At 37.0% G+C, this 26142-nt stretch overlaps 1 protein-coding gene across 5 annotated transcripts; it reads left to right on the forward strand.

The window, feature by feature from the left end:
• Nucleotides 1-1016: 1016 nt before the first annotated feature.
• On the forward strand, nt 1017-25020 carry LOC127452442 (dysbindin-A-like). Of its 5 annotated transcripts, none has more exons than XM_051717888.1 (10): nt 1017-1292; nt 4059-4112; nt 4212-4259; nt 4485-4545; nt 4640-4772; nt 7543-7675; nt 11321-11343; nt 21704-21859; nt 23035-23178; nt 24511-25020. In XM_051717888.1, exons 1-10 carry the CDS (start codon nt 1237-1239, stop codon nt 24804-24806), a joined length of 1104 nt encoding a protein of 367 aa, XP_051573848.1. In that variant the 5' UTR covers nt 1017-1236; the 3' UTR covers nt 24807-25020. The 5 variants fall into 5 exon arrangements, with proteins under 5 accessions (XP_051573848.1, XP_051573845.1, XP_051573847.1 ...); XM_051717885.1 differs by having other exon boundaries at nt 1018-1292; nt 4209-4259; XM_051717887.1 differs by having other exon boundaries at nt 1019-1292; nt 4209-4259; nt 21707-21859; nt 24508-25020.
• The last annotated feature ends 1122 nt before the right edge of the window (nt 25021-26142 follow it).

Here is a 26142-nt window from a genome sequence, read left to right on the forward strand (position 1 = left end):
ATTACTACAGTAAAACCATGGTTAATTTGATCCTGATCAAATCCTTGTCTCAACTCCCAGACATTCACTGTGAAAATATCACTGCAAGAAATCTCTTTTATTTATTACTATAAGTAGTATTATAGGAAATATCAAGGGGTTGAGATTCGAACCCAAATCTCCAGTGCAACAACACATATACATACTGTCGTTACACCCAGAGCTACTACAACTGCACATAGAAGCACAGTTTGTCATAAATTCCTGTTTCCACCAGACTATTGGAGTGCAAATAGTCACTTAGTTATTCAATCTCTTAATCCACTAAATGTTTAACCCATAAACCAATTTAATGTCTCTGCCCCATTGCGAAAAATTCAAACATGGCTGCCTTCATTTGATTTGAAGTTGACCCCAAATAAATCTGTTGTTGCTGTCTTGAGTTTGGTCTGAGCAGTGGTGGGCGGAACAACATGGGCTATTTGCCCTTAGGGTAAATAGACACTCTGTTTTTGTAAACTGAAAAGTTGTATATGTTAACATGAGTTTACTATGAACTAACATGAACTAACAATGAACAATTGTATTTTTACAAACTAACATTAACAAAGATTACTGAAAATTATTTAAAAAATCTGTTGTTCATTGTTAGTTCATGATACCTAATGCATGAACAATAATATTTGAGACATGTGAAAGCCATTATTAGTGAGTTTAAGAGACTGCAGAATATAAGGTAGTTCAACCAAAAAGACCTCGAATCTGGGCAAAGAATCCAGAAACTTGTTCTTATGAATAAAATATTTACACGACAACAAACAAACAAACAAAGTGTTCAGCTGCTTGCTTTTTACTTGAACAATAGAAGTAAAATCTCGTGCGTGGAGAACTTGCGATCGGCGAATTGTTTTTTGACCAGGTTCATTGAAACGAACAGTTCGAACGAACCGATTCGGTATAATGAATCGGACTTCCCTGTGCTCCGTTAGAACAACTCGTCCCCCTCTCACTCACTTTCAGTTCACTCTCAGTTAGGGGCGTGTGTTGTTTTGCTACTACGTGACGGAAGGAGGAGCAGTAGTACAGCAATCTCACAGCCAACGATGAATCAGAAATGTTAACCTGTCACAGCCTACAACGGGACATCATGACATTGTCCACTTATTAAGGATGATTGAAGCACCCGTGAAAGTCTATAAGCACACTGAGATCTAGTTAAATGTTATCTTTCAAGCCTGTGTTAAGGAAATAAAAGACATGTTTGAGAATTTCAGAGAGAGACTGCAAACGGTGCAGCAGGATTTCACATCAGGGTATGTATTTTTTGTCTGGCATAAGGTGTTTCGGGGCAAAATAAAACGGTCTTTATAATCTAAACACGTCAAGTACTACACATTGTTGACACAACTTTTGCTTTGCCACGATTCAGCGAGGAGCCGAGAGATGTGGATGCTAGCTAATTAGCCGGCTAATCATCGTCTGACTTTAAAACAACGTGTGTAATTTGTTTTGGCTTAAGTTGTTCACAAAATAAAAAACTGTTGCGTAGAAGTAGAAAGAAAATGTATTTAATTTTGTAATTTTGTTTAGCAGAAGGACACATTCAAGATATTTAGTGCTATCACGTTAGCCGAATGCTAACAACTGTATGCTTAAATTGTACCAAAGTCTCTACTAAAAGTGTCCAGCTGACTGTCATTTGATGGGCGAGACAGGACATTTCTGCACTTTTATTACACACTATATCAAGTAGAACTTTCTCCTTTTTAACATTAAAGAATCTTAAAATGTGTTATTTTTACCATAACAGTAACTGAAACAATGGCTGTGTGTCAAAACCTGTTGTGAGCTACCTAACTAGACAGCATTGCAGGCAGTAGGGCATAATTCGGACCGGGTGCTTAAAAAATGCTGTCTATGTATCATGGACCGAAACAAAACATTTTTCATTTCGGTTTGTTCTGAGCAGAAACTGTATTTTTTTCGTTCTGTTTCAAGAACGGTTAATAACGTTCTTTTTAAAATGACAGTACTCAGTGCCAGAGCTGCACAATTAATCTAATAAATAATCAAGATTACATTTATACCTGTCACAATTCACAAATCGTAAAAACTGTCAATTGACCTCGTAATCTTTAATCAAAATGTCATAACACGATCTTCCGGTGAAACAACAGATTTCTCTCTGGTGACCTGTGCAGGACTTCTCCAATCATTTAGTCCGCTTAAACCCTGCCCCTTTCTTATAAAAACCACAACCTTGCGTTGAGTTGAACGAGGTGTCTGTCGCATGTTGGTGAAGATGGCAAGGTGTGTTTCCGTCTGTTTTCCTTCAAAACTATCGTTCCTTAACCCAAACTTCCTTGGTTACGGGTCAGCTGGCTTGAATTTATATTTCAAATGAGGAGGAACAACGCTGAATTCACGGTTGTGTTTGAGACATTACATTTCATGCCTGAATTGCTGAGTTGATCACTAATGAATAAAATGCTTCGGTTGCTCCTGGAGTTTATTTATATTTTTGAATGCAGTTATCTTGAGATGCACAGCACAAGTAAGTGGTTTTTTTTTTTTTTCATTTATATTTAGTGTATTGTGATTCAAAACGTTAAAATATGGTTATCTTTTACTCACTAATTTTTTCAGCGGCTACAGCCTCTTCGTAAGCAAAAAACCACAATGTACTCATGCGTTTATGTTGTCAGTTTGATCATAAATGTGTTGAGATCGCTGCTCAATGTCACCGATAACCGGTGTTGACTCGAGCAGCATGGTGGTAGGGGTATGTGTGTGTTTACTGCAAACTCACATTCAGATCTGTCTCCATTCCGCTATGCAATGCCCATATTTTCACAATCCAATCAACAACCAATGGATAAACTTAAAACCCCGCCCTACATTTTTTTTTCTTGTTCGATAAGCTCAGTTTCACTCAGAAATACGTCACAATACGGAAGTAGAGTCAATTGCAACTTCCATTTCATGCCGACTTTAATAGAAGTGACCTGTCTCTGCTAAATATAAAGTTTTTCAATAAATGTATCCTTAATATAAAATACAGTACTGTGCAAAGTTTTAGGCACTTGTGAAAAATGTTGCATAGTGAGGATGTCTTCAAAAATAATGACATAAATAGTATTCATTTCACTTAATGTCATACAAAGTCCAGTAAACATAAAAAAGCAGAATCAATATTCGATGTGACCACCTTTGCCTTTAAAACAGCACCAATTCTCCTAGGTACACCTGGACACAGTTTTTCTTGGTTGTTGGCATATAGGATGTTCCAAGCTTCTTGGAGAATTCACCACAGTTCTTTTATTTATTTAGGCTGTCTCAATTGCTTCTGTCTCTTTATGTAATCTCAGACAGACACGATGTTCAGTGGGAGGCTTTGTGGGGGCCATGACATCTGTTGCAGGGCTCCCTGTTCTTCTACTCTAATCTTTTCTATTTGCAAAAGTAATGTTTGGGAGTCTAACATTTATATTTCCTATTGACACACTAAAACTGAAGATATAAATAACCGTCTTAAGACAAATGCTTTTGTAAAAACATCTTATGTGCCTAAGACTTTTGCACAGTACTGCATATCTCTAAAAATATTTCAAATATTCATTTGGCCACCTAAAATCAATTAATATCCTAAATCTCTCTCTCCTACATGCACGCATACACTGCTTGGGCATACGTCATCTTTTGCAGGCTGAAAGATTATTATTATTATTTATTTATTTTTTTTTACTTTAGTTTTTAAACTAGTGATTACCTTAAGAATCAAAGCAAATGTTTATGTTGTACTAAAAAGAGAGAGAGAAGCCTAATTTTTTCGGGCAACGGGAAATGGTGTAATTCCAAAAATGTACTGTAATAAACCGTTTGGTCTTTGGTTTGCAGAAAAAATTATTTGATTCCTGTTTTTAGTCCCTGTAGCTCATATTCAATAAGGAGTTGGTTACATAGAGCAGAACAACTAAAGAGGCACCACCGGGGAACCAACTCACAGCAATAAAAAATATGACACACTTCTGTAACAAGGTCATTGCTTGGATTGTTATGCTTATATTCAACCATTTCAGAATCAAGACACTGAGTGACAAATCCAAGGAGGCTAAAGTAAAGAAGAAACAGAGGTAGTGGAAGAAAGAGTTTAAAAGTTGTTACTCTATTGTTTTCAAAAGCATTGTAATATATCAGTGTTTTGTTTATGTGACGTGTGCTCCCACCAGAAGAGATGAGCACCTTCCTCAATATTCTGCTGGAGTAGAGCTACTCAGTCGGTATGTTACTTTTCTTTGATAAACAACAATATCTCATCATATCTGTGCATCTAAAAGCTATACTACTGTACATCTGTCCAGTACATTGCCAAAAATGTCAATGGAATGGTATGCATTTTTTTCCTAGAGTTTAATTTGGAAATATTTTGATAAATATCTAGTATTCATTGTTGATGAAAGTGTTCATAACGATTTTGAGATCATGTGTGTACTACTTTTCTCAAGGTATGAAGACACTTGGGTGGTTCTTCACAAGCAAGCTAAAGAGTGTGCCAAGAATGGGGAAGTAAGTTCACACTGAAGAGCTTACACAGAGTAGTGGAGCAGTTGTGGTGCTGTAGTCCTTGTAACTAGGCTTTGTGGTTGTCTCTCTCTGTCAGACTGTGGATGGGGATGTAGTGATGCTGTGTGCACATTGGGAGAAGAGACGAGGAGCAGTGTTGGAGCTACAGGAACAATTGCAGCAGATTCCTGCTTTCCTCTCTGACCTGGAGACTATTACTTCACGGCTAGGTAAGACATTAACAAACAGCCAGTGGCATTATTACAGGAAGTGCAGGTTGTGCAGCCGCACTGGGGCCCAGGAGGAAAGGGGGAAAATGGAAATGGCCAAGGGGGACACACCCCCACCACCTGGAAGGCGAAAAGATAAAAGTGGACTTTGCACTTGGTCCGTAAGATCCAAGTTACGCCACTGCAAACAGCCATCACACATCAATAATCTTAGAGGTGTACTTACTATTTTTTCCTTATTAAAAAAAGTTTTAACCCTAAAGAAATTACTAGTACTTAAAGGAATAGTTCACCCAAAAATGAAAGTTCTCTCATCATTTACTCACCCTCATACCATCCCAGATGTGTATGACTTTCTTTCATCTGCTGAACTCAAATGAAGATATTTAGAAGAATTTCTCAGCTCTTTTGGTCCATACAGTGCAAGTGAATGGGTGCCAACATTTTGAAGTTCCAAAAATCACATAAATTAGCATAAAAGTAATCCATAAAACTCCAGTGGTTAAATCGATATCTTTAGAAGTGATATGGTAGGTGTGGGTGAGAAACAGATCACTTTCACATTCTTCTTGTGTTTTTGATGATTCACAGTCTTCATGCGTACCACCCTCTACTGGGCAGGGAGAAGAATTTCAAGCAAAACAGAACTTGTATATTGATCTGTTTCTCACCAACACCTATCATATCACTTCTGAAGATAATGTTTAAAATCATGACAATTCACATGAGATGAGACAACTCAGATCACATCAGAAGCCAGATAAAAGGTGTTTTATTTTACATGGGGCAGATCTCCTCATGAGGGCTAACATGTTGAGATCACATTACCAGCTTAATAATACTTTATCTCTGTAATTATAAGACACTTTCACTCACTGTATAAATAAATTAGACCGACTGCAAAAAGTGAATTTCTACAGTGGCAGTGATAACAGAAAACTGTTGTTTTTGTGTGATGCTGCATCAGTGCCACTTGATGTCAACATTATTTCAAAATGATTACCATATTGGCTAGCACAAATGAAAATTATTCACACAGAGGTACTTTAAATATTTATTCTATTACAGCAATTAAAATATTTTAATTACTTTGATTTACTTTACAAAGGATTAATGTTACATTGAAAGCCTCAAGGCATTTGTTACATATTAGAAAACATGATGGATTAACTTTATTGAAGTTAGTTATGTGTTGTTGCTGTTTGGAACTGGATCAAGCCACTTTGGAAAATCCTGTAGGCCCAAGAATGCATTTTCAACAAGTTAACTGTTTGTAAGTTTAAGACTTCAATTAGTTTAACTGGCTGTTTTAGTTGTTTGTACAGTCGGTGCAGCATCAGGGGCACCTGTTCCCTTTGGTGTATTTTGCCCCTGCACATGTTGTGGATTATGGCGTAATAGCTTTTTTTTTTGTAAATTTGTAATGTTTGTTGTACATCTCATGGCCTACATAGAGCTTTACTGTGATAGCAAAGAGGTGAGATCACCTTGACTGACTTTGCAAAGCATTTGTCTGAGCATAATGTTTCACGATCTGTGTGTTACTGAAATATGCAGCTTTTTAGAATGACTCCTGTAGAGCTCCTCCTGCTGATGTCTGTTGCTGTTGTTCATGCCATCCTATTGAACCTATAGGCTCCCTTGTTAAAAACTGTATTGTGTAGAATACCTGTACAAAAGCCAAATAGAGTCTATAGTGGTTGCTCTAATCATTCATTTGTCATAAGCTCTTTTGACATTGGGAATCATCTCCGGTCATTCACATACATTTCTTTTTTGTGATGTTATTGGTCAGATTGTTTTTCATCTAGGGCAAAATACATTTTCTGTTTAATATACACATATTTGTCAAACTAAATTTATCATAGTTTGTTTTAGGCATGTGCACCTTATGCTGTCCATTTGTCATTTGAGAATCAAGTTACGTGCTTCAAACAATTTGTATTACCTGCTAAAGCTTAAATAACAGCAAGAGATTCTCAGGTAATGGATTCATACTTTAGTGTAGGTTTGTTTAACTGAAGAGTAGTTACTGCAGTTTTGTCTCAAGAATTGCAAGCAATTTTAAATTCCTTGCTGGCTGAGTCAAGCTCACAATTAGATGTGCTGACCATACAGACCTGTCAGTTTGTCTTATCTTTGTTCTTAAGGTTTTGCGTTCCTCTGAAAACTTGAATTACATTGTGATGTTAATTGCTACACATAATGTGTCTCTTTATAGCTTTAATAGATTTGTGTGTGTGAATGCATTTAGGCCTCTGAAATCATCAGCAGAAGAATTTACACAAGTTGTTATGAAATTGTTATGTCTTATACCAAAGAGAGTCACCAGTTTCCTAAAGTATGCAGTGCTATTATGTTAGCGTATACAGAGATAAGTAAAGCGGCTCACATTCCCTGTGATTAAACAGAACTTGTGTGATTTCTCATTGAGGCATTTTTTAGTTTTGCCACTTGGTGGTGTAATGTAGCTATGTCAAGTTCTGCCTCTCTATGTACTTGCAGTGACACTAAACAATTTGCCTATGTGTCAGCTTTCATTCACTATTCAGTCATTTGTGTCCATTTTAAAGTTTTTAATAAGTGTTTTTGCACGTGAAGCTGAAATATGGAAATTAGAACATTTGACCATTTTGACTTGTGTTTTATGTCAGCACTGTTGATGTCACTAGCTAGTAGCAAATGGATCTAATTTTCTTAATTTACTTTCTCAAACGCAATAAACACACAGCAAATCACTAAAGTCTTCGTGTTTTGCATATCTGAACAGCTCATCTGGAGGCTGATTTTGAGGAAATGGAGAGTCGTCTGATGTATCTGGAAGATTTGTGTGCTCAGTGTGAACATCAACGCTTCAAACGCTTTCAGATCCTTCAGCTGGAAAACTACAAGAAGAAGAAAAGGTATTTATTCACTTTTGAACAAAATTCCAGTCAGTTTGACATGCCTAGTAACCTTATTTTGTAAAGTAATGTTATCGTTAGTGGTTGACCGATATTTCGCCGAAGCCTTTTATCCTCCTTTAATCCCATTGGCTGACTTTTTTTAATTATCACTTCGGCCGATACATTTTCCCATTTGTTTCTTGAGGGCGCCATGAATCGCCGGCTTGCATGTGAAGTGACAGACATGTAAACGACCAGTCACGGTTCTTTTGTTGTTATGTGCCATCGTGTTACTACAATAATAGACCGGTGTGCAACACAGTGTCATTTAAACGGTCTGCATATCAGAGCTGCGGCAGACATTTTTGAGCTCATAAGGTTAAAGTGCTTGCCTGTTTCATTCTCCCTCACTCTCCTCAACAGTTCCCTGTAACTTTTAACTGTCTTGTCTAATGATAAAAAGGCAAATATCAATAAAACTAATATCATATACCGTCTGCAAATATGCGCATATCTTGTTTAAACAGATGTAATAACCCAACCTCACAAAACTCCAGCAGATCCAGCGTCCAGTGGAGCGCTCATAAATCTTCCTCTGAAGCACGTATTCTAACAGTCTCTCCTCAACAGTTCCCTGTCACCTTTAACTTTCTTTTCTAATGATAAAAGGCAAATATCAATAAAACTTGTATTATATAACATTTGCAAATATGCAGATATCTAGTTTAAACAGATGTCTTTCACAAACCTCACGAAAATCCAGCTTTTTCTTCGGAGTTTTTTTTATCTTCCTCTGAAGCACGTATTCTATCAGCCAGAATCAGAAACTTCAGGTTCAGGATCAAAAGTTCCTCTGATTCACAAATCATGATGGTCAGTCCATGTCAATCCAAGTAGGCGATCCAGGCTGTTCGCTGCTCGCTGGATCCGCACGAGTGCATGAGTGCAACTTCAAGGCTGCATCTGAAACCAGGAAAATGCTACCTCCAGAGGCTGTATACGGAGCTAGGATGAAAATAAGTTGCTTTTCAAACTGTTCGGAGACCAGTTTCCATAAGAGTTCCATTCTTTCAAAACAGCTGTTAGTTAGGCCATTAACTGATTAGGCAGCAAGGTAACAAGCACTTCACGTGTGCTATAAGTAAATGTATTATTCAATATGCACTGTATGTACAATTGGTTTGATTCTGTATTTTTTGAGTAAATGCAATTGCTAATATGGACATGCCATCCATGGTTGCTGGACTACTGTGTGTACTGATATTTCCTTCTTCCTAATATATTAACTTCATGTGCAAATAAATTACTAAAATTTGATGACTAAACAGAAATCTGAAGAAACTGCTATCTACCATTTAAAATACAATATTTTTTTTTAGTTTTGTGTGAAACTGAGTAAATATAGTGCTAAATAAGAGTTTGTGTGTGTGTGTGTGTGTGTGTATATATATATATTAGCAATTTTTTGTTTGTTATTTACAATATTAAATTGTGTGGCATAACGGCATTGGATCGGCCTATCAGCCGCCCTGCTTTCTGTATATCAGCATCGGCCATTAAAAAACCCATATCGGTCGACCACTAGTTATTGTAGTTATTTATGTTTCAAGTTAGAAGAAGCGAGAACAAATAAAAGCGCACTTTATTCTTTTCAAATGAACGCAGCATGAGTGTTTGTCCTGGCTTTCATCTGTTGCTCCTTTTATCCCATTGGCTGACTTATACTCCTCAACAAATCCAAAACGCAGTTACTACTACACCAAAACTTAGACATGGGGTCTTCAACCATTTTCAAACCAAGGACCCCTTTGTGGGTAGAGATGGAGCCGGGACCCATGTGACATGTTGTATTAAATTGAGTGTTGTGTTGTATTCCTATAAAAACGTGTATGGTAGGCTACCATATTATTGTATGCACATATGATGCTTATAGTGCAACGCTATTTAAATAATCATTATTTAATGTACTTTAGGGGTCTGCATCTTTTCTGACATGAATTGACATTTTTCATTTTCCTTCTTAATCACTGTTCCATACCCCCTCCTTAATAAAAATAAAAAGACAAGACAGACAGATAGATAGATAGACAGCAATGACTGAGTGCACCTTGAATTATGTTGTTTTAAGAGTCACCGTCTTGTGTGTGTGGAATGTTAAGGACTGTGTATGCCATCTTGATAATCTCAGCGGTAACTATTTATTTGCACCAGGCAAGTACGCTATTGTTCTGAAAGCAAAACACAACTAGTAATAAACGAAACTGTAGGCTGTCATCTTCTCAACCGCATAACGCAACCAACGCAAAGCAGACGCGTTTACTCACGCGACCCTCTACTGCAGCGCTGCTGAACCTGATGTGTGTCGCACTTTGAGAGGCTCTTGATGAGCATGTGGCGTGAATGGTTTGTTCTACTGACTAGCTCAGTTTCGTCACACTTTAATAGTGTTAGCGTTCCAATCAGTTCATAACTAAATACACAAGATGCCCGAATATGAGCAAGGATTAAAAAGAAAGAGGAAGATTTGTCATGCAGGTGCGAGGAACTTGAACATGTCGATGGATTAAAATACATACACTTATCTCTATCGCTCGCTTGTGAGTGATTATTATAAATGCCAGTGGTGGATCAAACAATAATTTGTGTATGTATTAATAGTATGGCTTCATTTTCTCTTTCAGTCTGAGCATAGTTGATCCAAATCTGTCTGTCACAGCAGGACAGGTCATAATATAAGAGACCCCATTTCGGTTATAACAAAATTTTGACATAATGTGTAGTTACTGCATTTTGCGTATGCAGGGCATTTTAGATTGCACTATGTCTCAGGATCCCTGTGTTTGGGGACCCTGTAGAAACATACAATGAGATTAAGGTAAAAGTTACAAGGGCATCAATGCATGGCTGTCAAACCATTAAAGACCAGAATCATGACAGGCATTTCCCTTGAGCACTTGCTTATTCAGTGGGAAATGTTCTGAAGGCCTTCAGTGATTATCCTGCAATGAAAATAGTATATTGCTTCTAGACAATTGTGTAAATTGCTGCCCATTTAAATAATTCATTTAGCTAAATAAGTGAACAGAAATATAGCTTGTCATTTTGGCATGGACATTATGTTTTGCATTCTGGTTATGTTAAGCAGAAATTAGAATGGCAATATTAAATACAGATGAAATAAGCAATATAACACCTGCGTTTTAGATGACTCAGCACAGTGTACAGTGTGTTTTGTAGATTTGCATAAATGTGAATACCCCCACACAGAAAACACTGGAATGTTCTCTCTGTGTGGAAAACCTAAGCAACAGATGGGCTAATGCAAAGCTTGTATGTGTGTTGTAAACAGTCATCTGTGACGTCTTTGGATGCTTCATGTTTTCACTGTTTGAGCCTGAAGCTAAATCATACATCTCTGACTTTGCCCAGTGAGCAGGAAGGCAGCTGGGCTCAGTTCTCATTGCTCTTCTCTTTTGCATGTGGGTATTCATTAGTACAAACACACAGATGCAAAAGTCGGCAGCGCTGCAGCCTCTTTATCTCAGGAGTCTGTGGCAGTTTTAAATGGGGCTGACTTAATGTGACATCTGCTGAATTATTGTGCTGTTTAGTTGGCTGTAAAAATGTAAAGCTGACATAACTGTCCTTTATTTGTTTTTTTAGGAAAGAACTCGAGTCTTTCAAAGGTAAGAAAAAGCAACTTTTTTTATTCTCAAAGTGCTCCATTGCAGATCCATTCTCCCTCTGCACTTACAGAATACACTTATTTAATCCAACATTCTGTCATCATTTCCTTATCCATATGACTTTCTTTCCTTCATAGAACACAAAAGGAGATGTTAATTTTCATTGCATGGTAAAAAAACACAATGAAAGTGAATGGTCACTGAGACTAACATGTTACATGGAAGAAAGAAAGTGCCATAAGCTAATTTGATTTATGTTTTAAAAGTGATGTGGAATCTACCGTTTAGTTCTTGTTTGTATAGTTTATTTGATCATTTCGTTATTTACCTCATGAACATCACTTAGTGCTCCACAATGAGAAGAACTGTGTTGTAATTACCCAGCCGACACTAATTAACTTCAGGGAGACCAAAACTGCTCTAGTGAGTGGAATCTGTTGTCTTTATTTGGCATCATTATGCCATTAATTCCAAACTGACCTCCAAGGGGTGCTGCCTGCTCCATCTGTTCATGCCTACTGTCAGTGAAAATAACCTTCACTTTCATCATCACAGCTCTTTAATGTATCGGTTAGAGATGTTTGTCTTACGCTGACAAGCAAGAGATCAGCAGTCTTTCATCAAATGACATGATGGAACGTATACTGTCTCTCTGTGCTGTCTTTTAAAGCTGTTGTACTAACAGAAATGACCTTTTGGTGGATGTGCATCATTGTTCACATTTCCATGCCCTTGATCTGCTGAAAATTCATGTAATCTAAGGTTCACATTTATTATACCTGCAGTAAATTCTTTTAGATTCATTTAAAATTGATGAAAGAGTTTGTATTGGCAGCTGTCAGAAATCAGGTCTACATGGTTTATTTGACAAATGATAAGGTTTTTTTATTTATTTATTTTGCATAGCACAAGAGTAGTTGTCATTGCTGAAGTGGTTATGACACTTCTCTTTGCATGTGGGTGGTGTTGCTTGAGCTTGGCTCCACTTTTGTATTGGCAGCATGTTTCAAGACTTCACACCTCTTTTTCTTTTTTTCTTTTTTTATTTAACATTTAAAATGATTTTTATATATGTATTTGCTTGAAATTGTTTGTTCATTTTTTATTATTTATTTTAAATTTATTATGTTATTAAATTTATAAATATTATTTATTTATGTTTTCAAAAAATTTTTTTTATTTGTTCTAAATTTATTTATCTGACTGTGAGAAAGGGAGCTGTGATCGATTTTTGTGCTATTTTAAGTGCAGAGTATTAAAATGCAACTTTATTGTCCATATAAAACTTTTAGATTTATCCTTGATTGGAAATCTGGAGTGACTATGATGTAACAGTAATATTCATTTTATTCATTTTCTCTCTTTGGACCATTAATAATAGGCTTAGCCGAATGAAATATGAGGTATGAGATCAGGTGATTAAATTGCAAAGCTGTGAAGGCACGTATTTCACATATAACCCATATTCCAGTAGATCCACTACTTGTCCTTTTCTTTTAACAGACCCTCACCCCTATATCAGGCATGTGAATGGTACATTCCCTGCTTGCATCTTCTCACTCCAACTGCATCTGTAGCTCTGTGTCCCTGAGCAGGCTATGTCTCAGCATTGCTTTCCATAAATGAGTTGCTTGTGGAATAAAAGTGCAGTAGAATATACAATGTTAGTTTAAGGCATTCTTCAGCCTCACATTAACTGCAGTCTCTGGCTTATCAGTTCTGCGTTCTGCCCATCAAAATTCTTCAAGGAGAAACACAAAATGTCCACGTCGGGAACTCTGGACAGCAGCGTGAGAGATTCCTGTAGGTTTTCAGGCACTCTTTATTTTTTAAATTCAATCTTCAATATTCTCAGTTTTTTTAAGGTTCATTTGCTGAGGCGATGTTGTATTGAAGTGTCGTACAGAAATCTGGTGGTGTTTCAGGGAATTAATTTGGGGTTTGCAGTCATTGTTTATCATCTTTGGGCTTGGCAGGCTTTAGGAATGGAATTTCAGCACAGATTAGGATGCCTACAGTTACTTTTTTTTTTTATTTATTTTGATCTCAGACTTAAGATGGTATAATACTGTTGGAACTTAAGCAAGCATTTGCTTTGATTTACAGTCACCATAATGCATCCCTATGAATGAAGTATACAGTAATTTTGAATTCATCAGATTGCCTAATGTTACTGCAATGGGCCATTTGCACTGGACACATTCTTGTGTTTTAAAAAGCTAGATGGAATGGAACAAAACGTGTATCGTGAAGCATTTTTAAAAGTTGAACTGTTGCTCATTTTCCAAAATGCTGAAGAAAAAAAGAAAGAAAGAAAAAAAAAAAGGCAAGTTTCAGTGGTTGAAGACAGAAGTCTAGCGCATGTTTACCAAGAAATGCAATTCAAAACAGTGCTGATGGACACAACAGTGCATCCTGTGTGAAGTCTTTCCCAAAGACTGTGCTGGCACAACATACTTCTAGCTCTAATGTATTGTGAGTTGTCATAGTTATTAACCTTAAGCAAAGGAAAAACAAGAGTTTAATTGATCAGGGTGATTATTCAAGTCATGCTATGTGCAGAGAGCATCAGTGCAACAAGGAATGGTCATAAAGAGCCATAGTGCTGATTGGTGAACTTTATGCCCTCATCTTCTTATGTGCTTGACCAATCTATGTGCTAGAGGTATTTAGATTTGCCCTGTAATCTGGAGTGTTTAAATTGAGGAGATAGTTGTAAACCTACAACCTCTTAGTGGCTCATGCATTACAACATCTCATGAAGTAGCCCAATTATCTCAGAGATTCAGCTTTCATTTGAGAGAAATGTCATCATCAGTGGTAATGAGAAATATTAGTCCATAGTTCTAAGTCATGGCACCAGAAAGATTCTACCTTATTGTGGCCTTATGATTTCATCATTAACCCCATATAGGGTATTTATATGAGCAACTCACTCATGTCATCTTTACAGTGACATAATTGGGCATAAATGGTCATTTTATGTTATATATTATTATAGAAACAATTAAAGGAGCCTTGATATTTTTTCTGTGGACATTGTTTTGTTTGCAGGGCTACAGTTGCAAAAAGGGACTTCAAACAAAATGGGGACATTTCAAGGTGGTTGTGTTGATTGGTCCAGAAGAGACCTGCTGTGCGAGTTGTGGCCATAATGCACACATATATCATGTGAATCCTTAAAGGAATAGTTAACCGAAAAATGAAATTTGCTCACCCTCAATGATGGGTAGTGACCACAATTGATGTTTTATGGTGTGGTTTTTGTTTTTTTCCCGACTGTCCCTGTCCCCTGTTATTCAAAACATCCCATTTTGTGTTCCACGGATGATAGAAAGTCATACGGGTGACAAATGATATAAAGGTGAGTAAATGATGACAGAATTTTCACTTGTGGGCTAACTGTCCTGTTTTAAAAACTGATCAACTTCATGCAGATTAAGACACTTCATCACCACATTGAGTTTTTCATTGATAGTTATGAAGGTTTGGAAAGGGCCCCTATTTTACTCTTAATGACAAATGTTGGGCATCCTAAGCATGCACCTGAACTATCTTCTATATGTTGAATAAACTGTCAGTCAGTGGAGAGAATGTGTCAGCATTCCATTCCCTCTATTTTCTCTTCTTGCTGTTGTGATGGATACTGGGGCTGTGTTCTGTGTTGTGATGATGTGTGGAGGCCAGTCAGCTCATTAGAATGAGTCATTAACTTGTCTGGCCCACAGGCTCAACCTGCATTTCCATTCGCTACCTGATGCTCCAATGATTAGCTACAAGATGCCCCTCGCATTCACAGCAGGCTTATCGGTACACTAAAATGTATTTTGGTGTATGCTGCTAATAGATGATAAAATCTGAATTTCTATGTAAATTAACATCAGTTTATTCTGATGATGTGTGACCATATTCATAGAACGCTGATCGTGAAACTGCTTTGTGCAGGTTACTGCACTCCATCACATGGTCGACAGGTGTATGGATTCTTTGCATTTGTGATTTAGCGGCAGGAGTTAAATTGGAATTTTGGAGGTGTGGGAACTCTAAAATAAGATCCTGGTACCCTAGACATCATGACCCCCCACCCAATCCACAAGGAAATAAGTATGTGGGGTAAACTTCTATAGCAGTGACTGGGAGACCACAGCAAATATTCTTTATTTTGCTTTCTCATTTGCTCCAACAGCAAAAGAAAAAAGAAGATCCATTATTACTGTATATTCCATGACTTCCCAAAAGAGGAATAAAAAAGAGAATACAAAGAAGAGAGAAAGATGCCAGTTTTACTGTCTCTCCTTCAGCATTTGTATTAGAAACCCCATCACAGCGGTGGTGACTTATTTTTTCTTAGTGAATGCCAGGGTAATATAACAAAGAATAATGTTATAAATTAACAGTAAATAATTAAGAAAATGTACAAATATTTGCTACATTTTGCTGCTAAATAAGTTGGAAACAGGTCATATACTGTCTGTGAAATGGTTCTATTATAAAATGAATGATCTTTAAAACATTACCGTTATTGAAAATATATATATATATATATGTTGTACACTCAAACACTAAATGGAGTCAGAATGGGTGTATAAGTTTATTCTATAATTGGGTGTACATTTGGCATTTGATAGTGAGAAAAAGAGAAGTTTACCCCAAAACACAAATATGATCTTAAAAAGGACCCTTAAAATTAAATGTATTTGCTATTTGGCAAACTCAGGGTAGCCTCATTTTGGATATTTTTCTAAAAAAAGTATGATGTTAGTGCTTAATTTGTCAACCGTGTTACTGACAAATTTTGTACACTTTTGGAAAACACCAAGAATTAACATAGCAACGTAATTTGATAGATTGTGTGGCCACTCACCAAAAACATTAATTGTGATAATAATAATAATAATAATAATAATTTATATTAATAGTTTAATTTATATAGCACCTTTCCAGAGCTCAAGGACACTTTACAATCTCAGGAATAAACAGGAAAACATTAATCATTTTCAGACAAGACAAATAGAGCAAAATAGACATCAACAAATTCAATTTCATGAGCAGTAAGCAATCAAGAGATCAACAATTTTCAGTATCAGGGGACCTGAGAGTGAGTGTTGGGGTATATGAATGGAGAAGTTCAGAAAGGGGCAAGACCATTAAGGGCATTATTGGTTAGAAGGGGACAATACACACTTCTGGAAGGCACTTGTCACTATTCATATCTGTACAGGAGGCAACTGAGTTTAAAAAATATATATATATGTAAAAACTCATGGTAACAGTTGACCGTATCAAAAATAATTGACTCTGGTAACAGTCAATTATAGCAGTAGCTACTAAGTACAGTAGCAAAATTAGCAAAGGATAACATTTGACAGGTTATGACAATGGTCATTTATATTTATTATTCCATCAGTGCGTTGTTTTAAAGTTACTGAACTGAACATGATTTTAAAATGTTCCATATGACTGCTAAGCTAATGTTCAGTAACACATTGTATAATTTAAATTTGAACATTTTAAACAACTCTTAATATCTGTAGAATGTGCTTAAAAATGTCAACTATGTTACATATTGTCCACTATTTTACCTTTACTTAGTACTGGGGGACTGTTTTTAACATTTTGCGTCTTAACATAGGAGGCCTAGAACTACTGAGCACATGGTATCTTTGGAAATGCATTTTCAAAAATATTGAATAATTCTTTGTCATTTTTTCTTGTAAAGATTTTAAGCGATACCACTTGAGTAACACTGTTGACAGTCATTTAATCCATACTTGATCCATGCTTGGATTTTGAACAAATATTTGGCAAAAAGAGAAAGAACTTAACTTTAAGTCCTCCATCCTTGTGTTTCCCAAGGAAATTACACCATGTTGTGCAAGTTATGTGGTAATGGGACAAACTGTTCCTTTTTGAAGTGTGTTTTTCAGATGGGTAACAGTTCATTTTTAACATAAAATGAGGCGTATTGCAATAGAAACAGTACTTTTTGTAGTGCATAAAATGTCTTGATAATCTAATCTATATAAAGGCATAAGTATGAAAATCATTTATGTTTGAAGTCATTTTCATGCATATTTGCAAAGTAGAATGACCAACTCTACAAAATCGGACAGCTGAATACCAAGGTTTTATTTCATATACACCTTCGTTTTGAACAAAAGAGATGGTTTAACCAACAAGTAATGATGTGATTTGGAAAATTATAATTATGTACTAAGAACAAAAGCATTGGTACTATATATTGATTACATTCATTAAATATATATCGCACAGACATGAAATGTACCTACAATTATAGAATGACCCACTAGAATGAACCAAAATTGGACTGGAGTGTAGAGATACAAAATGGAATGCATTAAACAAATTGGCAGTCATTTATTGATAATATAACCTAATGTGGGGGAACATTGTTCCGGATCATTCCCCCCAATTTAACCTGTATAGAGATGTTTGGTTACTCAGTGCAGAAGATGTGTTGTGTAGTCTTAGCTGAGGTTCTCTGTATATTGCCCCTCAGCATTCTTAATGTGTTTCCCTCCCTTCTGAGGATCATCTGTGGAGGATGTGACAAGTGTGATCAGAGAGCCTGAGGCTTATACCATGCTGTAATCTATCATTAGCCGTCACAGACACGCATTGGAAAATGTGTCAAAAAGCAAAGCCTGTCCATCCAGATTTAGTTCTCCAATGCTGTGTCTATGGAAGCTTCACATCGAACACAGATTCTGGCTGAAATGCAGCTGATAGTCAGTGCCATTTATTTCTTAGGCAGGAGAAGTCTCACACTTTGTGACAATTAGTTCAGTTGATGTTATCAGGTACAATACAACAAACCTGCTCTTTCATATGTTCCTGCAAATGGCTTAAGCTTGTCAATGCTAACTTCAGTGTACACCACTTAAAATGAGTAAAGCAGATTGAGATCATCCATCACTTAAGGTTGTCATCTAAAATTAAGACTTGTTGTCGATGGAAGGCTATGTGTGTTAGCCAGAATTCATGATTTGTGTTACATAAGAATATACTGTACTAGATATTTGCTTTTTGAAATTATGAACATTTTGCCTTTCCTAATGCAAAGCCAATATTAATGGGTAGTTGACAACACATTTCAATGAGTGACAGCATGTTCCTGTGGTGTGACATGTTGTACTTCTACATCTAAAACTATTTAAACCATATTTTGTAAGTTTTTGTATGATTCTTATGCATGCCGTTTATACATCCTCATACTGTTAGAGAGACTGGATGGAATATATCGTAGGTCTGTGTAGGTGAAATGCAAAAGGGTGATTAAAATTGTTTACAAAATAAAGGACATGGTGACCAGTCATGGCACCTAAAATATACTGTATATACTTTTTTTTTTTTATTGTTAACATTAAATTGGCATAAAATCCAAGCGTTGAGATTTCCTTTCTTTTTCTTTTTTTTTTACTCTAAAAACTAGGTATTATTGTTTTGAAATATTATTGTGTTAAGGGAAGCGAGTGCACTTGTGTGAAAGGAAGTCATTGGATAATAATGACCTGCTGTGAAATATTGATTTGACAAGCAGGAGGGATTGAAGATTACTTAAAGGTGCAGTATGTAAGATTCAGAAACCCTTGTTATTAATGACACCTGTGGCCATTAAGTGAACTGCAGCCAGCTGCCTGTTGCGCGTGCTCGCGCTCGTGCACACACTCCATAGGGACGCGAGCAAAGGAGCATCGACCAAAACAATGACGTAACTTACAAAGAGACTGAATGTGATCCACCGGCATCATGCTGACAGATGAGGTAGCATTATTAAAATTATGGTAGCAATAAAGTTATGATTGTTTTACTACAAACTTTGAGACTGTATATTATATTTGACTCTCCAGTGCTGGAACAGGGCTAAAACAAAGTGTGGATATAGGTCTGGCTATGCGAGACTGTAGATTGAAGTAATCACTTTTCTTTGCATGATACATTGACTGCATTTATACGATAGCCTATGTCGGCGTTAGCTAGCTAGCCAGCTTTATCAATAGCTGTAAGCTAAATATGGTGGATGATGACAGTAGCTGTTTATGAAATAGACTGTACATTATAAATATGTTGATATAATTCAGTATTGATGTGATTCCATCACAACTGTCATTTTGATATATCGATGTGCTATTGTTTTATAATAATAGAATGTATATATTTTCTGTATAACCAAGTTACGTTACACTAATGAATGGAGCTTTTTGCATTATCTTGAACATTGTCTAGCATTCATTTCATGTGTTTTTGTAGTCTAGCTAAAATTACACAGATCAATCCTTATGACACTATGTTTCACATGCTTTGCAGTTATGTAAGCTTACCTGTCCAATAAGAAGAACGCCAGTTCAGGGTCAGTTTTGATCCCCAAAACCGAACGAAGGTCCCTCCAGGAATCAAATGCCCTGCCGATGTTCACTCTAGTTTTCGCTCAACCACGATCACGTTCCCGTGTAGCCAGATGGGATTCAGTAGATAATTTTTTGTTTCATTTTTTGGCTTACTCTGAGTTTGTGTAGGAGTCGGTGTTGTGCTGGGAGCCGGACGTTTGCTGGATCCCATCTCTAAGATAACGTTACCTAGTGTTGTAGACAGTTGTTGCTGTTGAATAGTGGAAGAGAAGCACTGAGGCAAGGCTCAAGGAGTGCGCATAAACGTCACATCCTTTGGATTTTCATGGCAAAACCGACCCGCTCCCTTCGCATGAAAATCAGTCTACAGGCTTTAATAGGCAAACTAGGAAGTCCGGGAAGGGCTCATTTTTTAAGTTGCGTTACAAGCTGTTCACACACTGGCAAAAAAAAGGCGAATATTACGTGAACATTTTTACATATTGCACCTTTAAGCAGGCAACATCAAAAAGAGTGTGTCAACCAGAGACTAAACTGATGAATTACTAAACTGATGTCCTGAAAATACATGCGTATACAGTATATTTAGTGAGCTTGCATCAGCTTTCTTTACATGTCCCAGGTTAAAATTGTGCTGAAATGGGCAACAATGGCTTCTAAGCAGTTTTGTAGTGCGTATGCTTGCATTCAGGCTTGCAATTTACATGTCTGTTTAACAAGAGTATGTGACAGCACTGTGATTAAAAGCGCATCCTAATAACAAAGTATGACTCTCACTGCTCGCTCATCTTTTTCAATGGACTACTTTTATTCACACACTATACACAGGAGGATAACAAGTGTCTGCTGTATATTGCAAAGAGGAAGTATAATATTCTATGTTTGATTTTGAGACATGCATACCTGAATATAATAATTGAAGGCATTTGTTTGTTTGACCATGTCTTGAAATAGGCACATTTTGTGAAACGTGTTGGAAGGGGAGTTGTAGAGGAAGTGTTTTGCAGAAATAAACTGCAGGTTTTGGTCTTAACAGTAGAATGTCAAACAAGATAATCTTTGACAGGATGTTTGTGCATGCCTATTTAAGCATACATCTCACACACAAATACACTGACATTCTAATAGCACAGGCAGACTTCCTGCTGTTCAAGAAAAGAGTGTGCACTTCCTGTGAGAGATAAAGAATTTCATTGCACAGTTTATACCACTCAGAATAAGCACTCATATGTGTATGCACACACATGTACAGCTTAGACAAAAGAAGCAGTGCATGTTCTATCTGATCTACTAGAAGAACAAGCCACTGTATATCACATTCTGTGGTAAGAAAAGAAGTTTGTGTTGGATCTTGATGTTTGTCGGGCTGTAGTAAGAACATTTGAAAACTGAAGCAGTTTAAAATCTTTTCCAATCTTAAAGTTCCTGTATTTTTGGGTTAAGAATTATATACAGGTAAATTTATTTTGTTTGGTTTGTGTTAAATATACAGTATGCAGATAGTCTTGATAGAAATGCACATGTGTGATCAGGCAGATATTAGGGTTATATTCTGTTTCTTTTGTGTTAAAAGCAGTAGCGGTTCTAGCTTTTATGGCGCCCTGGGCAAAAGCCACTTCAGCACACCCCCAAACTTGTTGACTGGGGCGGCTGCCCATGCCTAAATCCACCACTAGTTAAAAGGAGACATGCAGAACAATGATTGTGGGAATAGTTTGGTCAGACTAAGTCACATTATTTTGAACATTGCCAAAGCAATACCACTAATTGGTCTTCATTTGTTAAGAAGTTTTGTTTGGGGATTTAGAGAGTCTGTGTGGTGTGATTTGACATTTTAACTTGACATTTTTGTTAATCTGCATCAGTTTCCAGTTTGTTTTGTCCTCCTATTCTCTCTCTCTCTCTCTCTCTCTCTCTCTCTCTCTCTCTCTCTCTCTCCAGCTCATGTCTGTCATTTTGTAATGTACTTGGTGTTTTATGTCTTTCTGTAGCAGAGCTTGATGCAGAAAATGCCCAGAAAGTTTTGTTGATGGAACATACACAGCAGGTCAAGCTAAAGGAGCGGCAGAAATACTTTGAGGAAGCATTTCAGCACGACATGGAACAGTACCTCTCTACAGGATACCTCCAGATCACTGATAGGAGAGGTCAGTTTCTTATTTTACACATACCCCTTTTTCACATACATTTAATGCCTGAATATGACTTTTTCTTTTTATATTCACTCTTTTTTTCTGCCATATTGTTGTAGTTTCAATTTTAACATTTTAGTCAATAGTTGTAAATATATTTATAGTTTATAGTCATAAAACAGATTTAGGAGTTAAAATGTGCTGTTCTCTTTTGCGTAAGTATCCTTGTAGTGAAGTTCTGAAAATAAAAAAATACACTATATGGCCAAAAGTTTGTGAACACCATATGTGCTTGATGAACATTTGATTTCAAAACCTTAGGCATCAATTTCCCCCTTTGTTGTAATAACAGCTTCCACTCTTTTGGGAAGGCTTTCCACTATACTGTATGTAGTAACATGGCTGCAGGGATTTGCTCTCATTCAGACATGAGGCTATCAGTGAGGTCAGGAACTGATGTTGGTCGATGGGGCCTGACTTACAATTGCTGTTCCAGTTCACTCCAAAAGTGATCAGTGGGGTTCAGGTCTGGGTTTTGTGCAGGCCAGTCAATTTCTTCCACGCCAGACACAGTAAACCATTTCTTTATGGACCTCACTTTGTTCACAGGGGCATTGTCATGCTGGAACAGAAAAGGGCTATCCCCAAACAGTTGCCACATATTTGGAAGCACACAAAGCCCAAGCCTTTACATAAAGAAACATTAAGATTTTTCTTTACTGGATTTAATGAAGTAACCAAATTCGTTAATTAGAAGGGGGTGTCCACAAACTTTTGGTCATATAGTGTAGTTTAAGTCATAGCCTGTATGGAGTCTAAAGACTCTAAACTGCTGATCAAGGCTGTGCTCTTTCATTCATTAATATTTAAATGTATTAATGCTGTGTTAATAGGGAGGTTAAAGAGCTAATGCAGGGATGTTGATGGTAAACTGATGCTCTTCTCCTTTTCTCTCATTCCTTAATGCTGCACTATTTGTGAGGTATGCCCTGCACCTCCCTTCCTTTGGGGCTTGCACTCTGTCTTGATTTATATGTAGAATACTCCATATTTCTGCACTAGACCAACTGTTCTGTAGGTTTTAAAAGTGAATCAAGATGTAGTAAAACCTATCAGTCAGATTGGTTTTGACCATTAGAAATGAACTGTGTGAAAGGAGTCATTGAGATTAATGTTTTTCTCTGGGGCAGATCCAGCAGGCAGTGTGTCCTCAATGGAGGTGAATGTTGATCTGCTGGAACAAATGGATCTTACAGATGTGTCTGACCATGAGGCTCTCGATGTTTTCCTCAGCTCTGTTGGGGAAGAGTATGGTGCGTCATCTCCTGACACAGGTTGGGCTTTTCCAGACATGTTATGTTAAAACCTGCTTTCTAACTCTGTATTGATGTTTATGGCTTTGTTCACTCTGGTAGCCCAAATCAGTTTTTTAGACATATCTGACTCAAACCACATTTGCAAATTCGAATATAACTGGATTTTTAGAGAACTATTTTAGTCCAAGTTTGGAATTTGAGTAGTTTTCCTCATCATTCAGGACATTAACTGTATAAGTCATGCAAAATTACCAGGAGTGTCTAGGTATTTGGAAAATACAGGAATACATCCTCCATCACTTTGAGTTCAATATGTGATGATGGAAATGAGAACAAATTTTCAGTTTTCCATAAAGAAAATCTTGTTGAATCGTAGTGACACCTACATCATTGCTATAGCAACCAGTGTACAGTAGATGTACCTGAAATTGACACCACTGTTCGAACTAACCAATCTTATATGACCACTTGCAGAAAAACACTCACACACTTTAAAAGTTCACTTTCAGTTGGACTAAACCAATAATTTGTCTTTTTAAAGTGTTTTGCAAATGCTTTAGTTGGACTAAAATCGTACCAGTAAGATTTTTGGAAAGTCACACCAAACAGACCTAGTAGATACTGCGATTTTAGCTTGGTTTCGTCTAACACGTATACATGTTTATCTGACCACAATAGACCTTATTCACAGTAGCACCATATTTGATTTTTCACAGGAATGAAAACAAGGGATGGACTTACAGTCTCTTCAATGGCATGCACTGTAAAAAGCTGTATAAAGCTCCTAGATCACATCTCATTTCCATGGAGTGTTTTTGTTTACTGAATTTTTTTGGAAATATGTTTTTCTGTTTCAGCTGACATCCTCCCTTGAAATATTAGATTACGCATTGTGTCATGTATACTCCTACAGAAAAATTAAGACTTTAGCTTGACTATGCAAAAACCCACTGTAGCTTAATTATAACTGTGCATGGAAATGTACTTAAGTCCTTAAAACAAATCAGAAAAAATCCATGTGCAGGCCCACACATTATCTAATGAATCTCCACAGATTTCTGCAGAATTGGAATGCTTGTCATTCGTAAAATAAAATAAAAAAATCCTACAAATCCTAAATATTTGTTTTTTTGCTAACAATACATGTATTGTAACATATAACATGTCCACAGATTTTGTCTAGACCTATTCCTGAGTACTGAAATGTGCAGAAGCTGAGCACAATACTGACTCATACTGTGTCTCTAATAGCATGTAAAAATACAGGGTCATTACTGCACTCTCAGGGCTAATAAATATTCTGAAATAGATGGCGTGACTCATTTTAACCTTGTTCTGTCTTTTCAGCAGGTGGCCCAGCTCTGGAAACTGGCACATCCCCATCAGAGATCAGCCTGAAGGTGACATCTCAGACAGAGCTACGGCAGACTGGCTCCACCATCTCCTCCTCCTCCACTGACACTATCAGCGGTGTGACCGAGGGTCCGGATGATGAAGAGGATGCCAGCGAGGAAAGCTGCAGTGGAGAATCCCCGCTAGTCCAGTCAGATGAGGAGGAGGTACATGCTGACACTGCCCTCATGGGTCTGGCAGAAACAGAGGAGCCACTCAAGAGCTCAGATGACAGTGACGCACAGGCCCCCTAGTGGCCATGGAGGGGAAACTTGCTCGGTTCAAGCTGGTTTCTTATGATGAAACCCTGTTTTACATCAAGGCCCGGATAGAAGGAGAAACTGAACATTTATTCACGGATTAGTGTGGCACTTAGAGATGAGGATTTTGGAGCCTTGTTAGAACACTGTTTGTGCTCATCCTAGAGAGCAGCTCTTTCAGACTAATAGCACTGTGATTTTTTTTTTTTATTCTTTTCCACTTAAAATCAATACAACGTATGATACAAATCTTCGTATTATAAAGGAAAACCTGCTGCATCAGAAATATATATATATATAGAAAATAATAAGCATTTTACAGTGTTCCTGATAATATCACTGATGTATGTTGCATGAATTTGTGATGCAAAGCTCATTTTTGCATACAAGATAATTGAGCCTATTGAAAGAATACACTGAAATAAAATATACCATGAAATAATATAAGCCTCATGGACCGTATCAGTGTAGGACTAATATTAAACATCATATTGTAGTGATCTAGAAAGCCTTTCGTACTCCAGGGACTTCATCTCTGGTATATAATTAGCTGTAGACATTTGGACCATCTGTGATTACAGAATTTACAGCAAGCTTTTGCTCTGATGCCCAAAAAATACCCAGTTAGTATCATGAAATAGAAAGGTTCTTCTAATGTCTGACTGCATGATTTTTGATGATGGTTAGCGCGTTTACATGCAGACTAATACGCTGAACTACCAAAAATTAGCATGTTCAAAAAATCAGGTTTACCTGATTTAAACGTTTGGGATTATTCTCTTTTTTTTTGACCGCAAAACATAAACAGGCATGCGCACAACATTTGTGCATATTGGATGAGCTGATGAGAACGCCGGTGTTGTATCGAATTGTGTTCCCCATCGGAATCTGTTTCCTCCTAACCCCGATAGGGTATGGGGTTATGGTTAGGGTAGGGTAGTGTAGGTTAGGGTAAGTAGGGTACGGTAGGGTAGAGAAGGGTTAGGCTTAGGTTTGTGCATGGGGGAACGCATTATGACAGCGATACAGAACTGCTAGGTGGAAATTCGACACAACACCTGTAAAAGTTATTTATTGTACATGCAATGCGAAATTGTGGTAATGGACAAAAATCTACCCCTTTAAACATTTCTCACTACAATTCAAATGGCCGTTGATGTGCGCGCAAGCACCAGATCAGTGTTTTTTTGCTTGAACATTTACGACCATACCCAATGAAGAAATGCCCCTGTAAGTTGTTTAGCTACATGACCACTCACATTGTCATCTTGTTAGACATAATCATTGCAAGATCATGCATGAAAATACACTCAATAGGAAGTCTCTAAAA

This window comes from Myxocyprinus asiaticus, chromosome 15 (assembly GCF_019703515.2).
Source record: "Myxocyprinus asiaticus isolate MX2 ecotype Aquarium Trade chromosome 15, UBuf_Myxa_2, whole genome shotgun sequence".
NCBI classification, from domain to species: Eukaryota; Metazoa; Chordata; class Actinopteri; order Cypriniformes; family Catostomidae; genus Myxocyprinus; species Myxocyprinus asiaticus.

Bases quoted from the DNA above. Each gene is read 5' to 3' on its own strand.
- LOC127452442 (XM_051717884.1), top strand. From the start codon at position 1,237: ATGTTTGAGAATTTCAGAGAGAGACTGCAAACGGTGCAGCAGGATTTC. The intron at 1,293-4,058 runs GTATGTATTTTT...CAACCATTTCAG, and splicing joins CAGCAGGATTTCACATCAGG to AATCAAGACACTGAGTGACA. The intron at 4,546-4,639 runs GTAAGTTCACAC...TCTCTCTGTCAG, and splicing joins AGTGTGCCAAGAATGGGGAA to ACTGTGGATGGGGATGTAGT.